The sequence below is a fragment of the Elephantulus edwardii genome, unplaced genomic scaffold, assembly GCF_000299155.1.
Source record: "Elephantulus edwardii isolate Elephantulus edwardi_28Jun2011 unplaced genomic scaffold, EleEdw1.0 scaffold00279, whole genome shotgun sequence".
Taxonomy (NCBI): Eukaryota; Metazoa; Chordata; class Mammalia; order Macroscelidea; family Macroscelididae; genus Elephantulus; species Elephantulus edwardii.
Window position 1 is genome coordinate 3,007,854 of NW_006400029.1, and position 7,216 is coordinate 3,015,069.

Below are 7,216 nucleotides of genomic sequence, written 5' to 3' on the forward strand. Positions count from 1 at the left end.
GGATGGGAGTGTCAGAGAGTGCGATTGGCACAGGACAGAGTGGAGTTTAGGGCTGTTGTACATAGGGTCGCTATGAGTCGCAAGTGACTCGACGGCACATAACAACAACAAAAACCAAAAAATTCTTAGAAATTACAAACATGACAGAAGAAATGTAAAACTCAATGACAAGCTGGAAAAATAAGTTTCTTCTTACAAGAGTAAAGCAAAATAGTAAAATATGGAAATCAAGGAAAAAAGGAAAGACGACCAGAAAACTAGTCTTGGAACTCCACAATCAAAACAATAGGAGTTCTGAACCAATGTAACAGAGAACTGAGGTGGGCAGAGGGGACATTTAAGAAACAGAAAACTTCCTATGATTTCAGGACAAGAGTTTTAAGAAGGAAATGTCTCCAGAAAAATGGATGAAAACAGGAATGCAGTATATGGAAGAAATCACTGGAGAAGTCCAACATCATCTGTCGAAAGCAGACCAGGTTCTGACTCTGGAACAGACAATCAATTACTCATATTCAAGTTCAAACTAAAGATGAAGAAAAATAAAACAAGTCCACAAGAACCAAAATACAACTTCGAATCTGTCCCATCTGAATTTAAAAATCATTTTAAGAATAGATTTGAAGCAATGAACACCAATGATTGTAGACCAGATGAGTTGTGGGAGGACACAAAAGATATCATCCATGAAGAGAGCAAAAAGAACTGAAGAAAGACAAAGAAAAAATAAAAGTGGATGTCAGAAAGACCCTGAAAATTGAACTAGAACACTGAGAAGCCCAAACAAAGTCAAGGTATGCTGAAATAAAACAGCTGGACAGATTTCAAAAGGCAGCTCAGGAAGACAAGGCCAACTACTATAAAAGGATGTACAGAGGCCTAGAATTGGAGAATAAAAATGGAAGAACTCACTCAGAATTCCTCAAGATGAAAGGACTGAAAAATAAGTTCATGCTTCAAGTTACAATAGTTAGCAATGCTATGGGCAAAATCTTGAATGATTCAAAAAACATCAAAAGATTATGGAGGGAATAAACAAAACCAATGTGTAAAAAAAAATATAATTGGACAACACTAAAATATTTCCGAACTACCAAAGAATCAGGAGCCAATAGTAATGAAGAAAGAAATTCAAACTGTACTGAAGGAACTGGAAAACAAAAAAAAAAATAAGGCCTCAGGAATGAGTGGATACCAACTGAAAAGTTTCAAATGACAAGACACAGTGCTGGATGTGCTCACCAACCCATGCCAGGAAAATTGGAAGACAACTCCCTGCCAAGTGACTGGAAGAGATCCATGTTTATTCCCATCCCCAAGAAAGGTGACCCAACAGAATGTCAAAATTATCTAACAATATCATTAATACCACATGCAAGCAACATACTGCTGAGGATCATTAAAAAAACAGCTAGAACAGTACACAGACAAAGAACTGTCAAATGTTAAAGCTGAATTTAGAAGAGGCCATGGCAAGAGAAATAACACTGCTGATGTCAGATGGATCTTGGCTGAAAGGAAATAATACTAGAAAAATGTCAACTTGTGCTTTATTGACTATGCAAAGGCATTTGATTATGTGGATCCTAATTATGGCTAACATTGAGAAGAATGCGAATTCCAGAATACTTAATTCTATTTGCATGAAACCTAGACCTAGACCAAGAGGCCACTGTGTGAACAGAACAAGGGAAGACTGCATGGTTAAAAATTAAGAAAGATGTGTGTCAAGGTTGTATCCTTTCTCCATACCTATTTAATCTGTCTGCTGGAATGACTATTCAAGAAGCTGGACTCTATGAAGAAGAATGTGGCATCAGGAAAGAAAGAAGACTCATCAGTAACATTCATTATGTAGGTGACACAACCTTGCTTGCGTAAAGTGAGGGGAATTTGAAGCACTTGTTGCAGAAAATCAAAGGATGCAGTCTTCAATATGAGTTGCTTCTCAACATCAAGAAAACAAAATTCCTAGCCACTAGATCTATAGGCAACATCATGATAGATGGAGAAAAGATTGAAACTGTCAACAACCTCATCTTATACTTGGATCCACATCAACACATTTGGTCCTAGCAATCAGGAGTTCAGGAGACATATTGCACTGGGAAAAATCTATAGTGAAAAGTAAGACTGATAATGTGTCTGTGTGCATTTGTGCAAGAAAGATAAGCCTAAATTCTCATCTTCCATAACAGTAAATCAATAAACATCCAAAGTAAAAAAACCCATGAAATATAATATGGTTGCCTTATTTTAAAATGTTTGTTTTTTTAACTCAGTTTAAAGTGGTTGCCTCTCAGAAGGAAAAATGGAAGAGCAGGAGAATGCACTTTTTCATAAAATTGCTCTTTAAACTCAGAACTTACATGGAATGACTTAAGAGTTTAAGCTCACTACTTTTTTAAAAGGAAAATAATGTCAAGATGAAACAAAAAGCACCAGTCATCAACTATTCATCCCCCATGAAAACTTATAAAGATGTCAACTTAACCTACTTTTTTCCCCAACTTGCCAACTTGGAATGGTATTCCATTAGAGAATGGTTTTCAAAACGCAACACATTCCCCAGGTTTTCCATTAGGGCTTTTTTAAATATTTATATTATCAATTATAGTTAGAACAATATTGGCTTATTACAAAGAAAACATACTTGTGTTTAACATGCTAAGTCTAGGTAAGTTTATTGAAGATTTCGACAAAAACTATTCCCAAAAATCTTATAAATATAAACACTTAGAAATGAAATTTCAAGAATATTTTGAGTTAAGCTTGGAGTCATTATAAAGTAAAAATCAATTCTATAAATAATAAATACTATTCCTCTTTAAAAAATTTATTGTATTTTCTGGGATAGGTTATTAATTTTATTTTCCTTTCTTTGATAATACTATTTTGAACTACTTTAGCATAATTTACATTATAATTAAAAATATAAATCCAGAAGTTCCAACTTTTCCTTACAGAAGAATTCCAGTTAATAAACACAGAAAAGAGGAGATACAAAATCACCATTAGAACACCACAGTGGTAACTGTCACAAGCAACATATACCAGTACTAAATAAATGGGGAAAATTTTTAGCAGAAACAAAATGTTTGCATAGTGTCAAAGCTTTAGTAATTATAAAGGGAAATATAGTAATTTTATTGTAGAGAAAGCTAGAAGACACCACCTGAACCTAATAATCAAAATTAGTAACACCAAAATACACATGACATAATGTACTGCCTAAGAGGATGCACTTGGGTAGAACACTACAAAAATAGGACAAATAAATGCAATGTATAACCCTGGGTTGGATTCTGGAATGGTAAAAGATTATTAGTGAAAATAATAAAATCTCTACTTTTAAAATTCTATACTTTAGTTAATGGTATTTTATTAAGGTTAACTTTTTAATATGACAAATATACTATGATTACATAAGATGTTAACACTAAGGGGAATTAGGTTGAAGGGAATATGGGAATCACTCTTCTGTAAGTCTAAAATTATACCAAAATGTTTAAAAGTAACTGTTAAGTTAAAAACCAAGCACACACATAATGGTAAAACTGCATTGTGTGAAGAGAGAGCGTGAGTGAGCCCAAGTGACACAGTGACTACAAACCCAAAGTTCAGTAATTTGAATCCACTAGCTATTCAAAGAGAGAAAGATGAGTAGTTTCTTCCTATAAAGATTTACAGTCTTGGAAGCTGATGGAGGGTCACTGTGAGTTGGAACTAACTTTGATAGCAGATATATCATGTTGAGTCAGAATCAACTCATAGCCTTATATAAACTCATTGTTGTTGATTTAAGATTGACTCATAGTTGATCTTCCAGTAAGTTTACAGAAACTATAAATTACATGGGAGAACACTGCTCCCCATCATTCTCCCATAGAGCACTGTGGATTTAAGCTGCCAGAGATGTGTCATTTTTGGGTTAGCAGCACAACTCCCTAACCACTAGATGTCTAAATAAAGACTTAGTGGATAATGACATATGGCATCTTGGGTACTTGTTAAACAAGTTAGGGGGCTCTAGTGGCATGGTCTGGAGGAAGTTGTTCTGCTAACCCAAAGCTTATGCCTTTCTGGAGGTTAGAACCCATCAGGTTCAAACCCACCAGCAGCTTTGTGAGAAAAAGATGGAAAATTTCTTCCCATGGGATTTATAGCCTTGGAAAACCAATGGAGGGTCAACTTTGACTTCTTATTTTTCTATAGCAGTGAGTTTTATTAGTGAATATATGTGTATGTGTGTGTAAATCAAAACTTCATGAAAAATAACATCTTGGGTACTTGTTAACCACCAGTGTTGTATCCTAAATTAGTCATTATTTCAGTGGCTTATGAATCATATTAACTTGAATGTCCTGTCCCTTTAAATCTTTAGCTTCAAGTAGAACTAATTTTCACAGAAGAGCCTTCCTTTGACATTTCTGTATTAGGCCAAAAATAAAAATCCTAAAAAATAAAAAATAAAAAATAAATCCTAGAATAAAATTATTACTATGTAATACCCTAAAATAATTTATCCCAACTACAAGACCTAAGTAGTATTTTGACTAAATTTCTTATTACATAATGTGCTTATATTAATTTGGCTTGATTTATAGGGGGAGGAGATACACTTATTACCTGCAGGCTTGGCAATCCAGAAAATAAACTGTCACTTAAAAATCTTACTAAGAAATAGCTGGGGGTTTTCCAATAACAGATACTGTATACTATTTCAGATGCAAAAAGTAAGTTATTTACATAAGGCCTTTCTAGGTAACAGCATTAGTATTAGTTAAACCCACATAAGGCCCTTTTAATATTTCTTCCATAAATTTGACTCTAGAAGGGCTGTTATTAGTAGTAATAAATATCTTTTTTTATAAAACAGGCAGTCTTCTGTATGTAATTTACAATAGGGAAATAAAGATAATCATCAAATATACCCTTAAGAGAAGAAAATAATTGATTTTTTTACTCTAGATATGGCTGATTCAATCCCTGAGCATGAATCTCCCCTCCACCTTCACTGTTTCCTACAATAAACTGAGTTGAAATCTGCTCATAGGGATCTTAAAAGTGTGACAAATATTTTAGATGGAGAATGGTATTACCAAATAATATATTTTTTATTATTATTTCTATTCACTATAGCATTGTTTTCATCTTTCCCAATGTTCTCTCTACAAAAGTAGTAGTAGGGAAAAGGAAATTATTTTGTTTAAAAAAAGATAATTAAAAAATGTTATCTTTATCCAAAATAAGATTTAAAAAAAAAAGCAAGAGAGAAAACGGTCCACAAATATCTTCATTCCAACAGCAATGTCACTTCCAAATTCACCTTCCACTACTACCAAGAAAAACAGAAGTGGTAAAATCTCTAAACTAATGATGATCTGTACAAAAAAAGGGAGACAAACAGTTTGCCTCAGGAACTACACATTACAATATACTCAAATAGTGAACAGATAAAAGTTCATTCAGAATTGCCATATTGTCTGACTGTCAATAAGGTCTCTTTAGATAATTATATTAAACATATTACTACAAAATATACCAAGTAGAGAATAATGCTGTATTTATGAACTGCAATTATCACATAAAACAGAGGTCCAAGAAGCTAAAGTTGTAATTTATACATGAAGTGTATCTTGTAAGCAATCATAATGTACAAAAATTTGACAAATAATCCAGCTGTTTAAAAAAACAGAACCTGTTTGTTTCAGATTATATCCAGTCTCATCTGTCGGTTATGGATAAGCCTGTTACATAAAGAGTATTTCCCTCCTGCTGCGAAGAAGCAACTTGTAAATATCCAAAAATTTCTTAGGACAGGAGTTACCTACTTGGCAATACTCATAACTCCATAGTTTCCTATTACATTCATTTGTCTAAAACAATTCATTACTACAAAGTTCTGCCAAATCTTTTGCCAGGTTTTGAAATTTGAAAGCAAGGGAATGTTGGAATGTATTCCAGTCATCACCAGCCATCTCAAAAAGAGGGTAATTAACCAAAATCAAGAGTTCTTTGGTTAAGTTAGTAACAGGCTTTCACTTTGTTCTAAATTCTTTCATAGTCCTTTTTCCCCCCAGTTTTTCTAGTATGGCTTGGATCTTACAAACAGCCTCTTTCCTGGCCTGAAGGACAGAGGCCTGGCCCCCAGTTTCAACTGAATCAAGTTCCAAAAGTTCCTTCGTCAGCATTTCTTCCAGAAGCCAGTATGCTTTGTCTGTCTTTTTGCCCACAAACTCTTCTACTTCTTGCTCAAGATACTGGACCTTCTCCAGCACATTGATGATTTTTTTAATACTTGGAGGAGTACCTTCATCTGAAGATAAACACTCCTCAGGATTATTATTACTGTGATCTTGATTGCTGGCATTTTCATTGGTGGTATTATCATACAGTTGAGGCTTAGCACTATATTGGACTTGAGAATCCAAGTCTGAATTATCATTGTTCATTGTCCCTGGAGACTCATATTGATGGACACTGCAAGGAAAGTTGTGCCGGTTCACTTCTTGATCTGACTGATTATAGGGATATGAAGAGTCCTTGGAATGGGAAAACAAAAAGGGGGGAAAAACTGTTTTAATGGAGATCCATCAACTTCTTTCACCTGATTGGGAGGGTACATGAAACATATACACTAATAGAACTTGACCTTCTTTAAACATTTCGGGGGGGCGGGGAGGGGGGAACTAGCCAAAAACCACAACCCTAAAAAAGAAGGGCATGAACTGCCAAAGAAAAGGCCAAGAATTCCAGAGTATATTGGCTGGAATTTGTCCTGAGGCAGATCATCATCATAAAGGCCTCACAATCTATCCTTACCACCTTATAATCTATCTAGTGACTTAATAAATAGGAATTAGATCCTACAGAGTTAATGCCTTAAGATGGTCTTTAAAAGGAACCCAGTCACAAGCAGACAATATTCACGTATATAGTCTAATATAAAATTAAACTATAAAAGCTAATATTGTAGATAATTCACATTGCTTTTATCATGAAAGGTAGAAAAACACAATCTTTGACTGCATTTAACATTCTGATAATATTATAATCAACAGAAAACAAAAATTTTCTATCTTTTAATGAAAAACTGCTCCATGTTGTACTTTCTTACTTAATTATCCAAGCATCAAACTAACAAGTGTTTAGAAGGTCTCCTACCTTGGACTGCTGGGATGGTGGTGAAGGGGGTGGCTGAGGAGAGCCACTG

The 7,216-nt window shown here is 34.3% G+C and overlaps 1 protein-coding gene across 1 annotated transcript in view; it reads right to left on the reverse strand.

The window, feature by feature from the left end:
- Window positions 1-6,041: 6,041 nt before the first annotated feature.
- BAG4 (BCL2-associated athanogene 4) overlaps window positions 6,042-7,216 on the reverse strand; it is a 56,783-nt gene continuing 55,608 nt past the window's right edge. Inside the window, exons 5-6 of the mRNA XM_006900309.1 lie at window positions 7,168-7,216; window positions 6,042-6,545 (exon numbers count right to left, since the gene is read on the reverse strand). The exon at window positions 7,168-7,216 is cut by the window's right edge and continues 3 nt beyond it. Of these exons, the coding sequence (XP_006900371.1) occupies window positions 6,042-6,545; window positions 7,168-7,216 (553 nt within the window). The remainder of the gene's footprint in view (window positions 6,546-7,167) is intronic.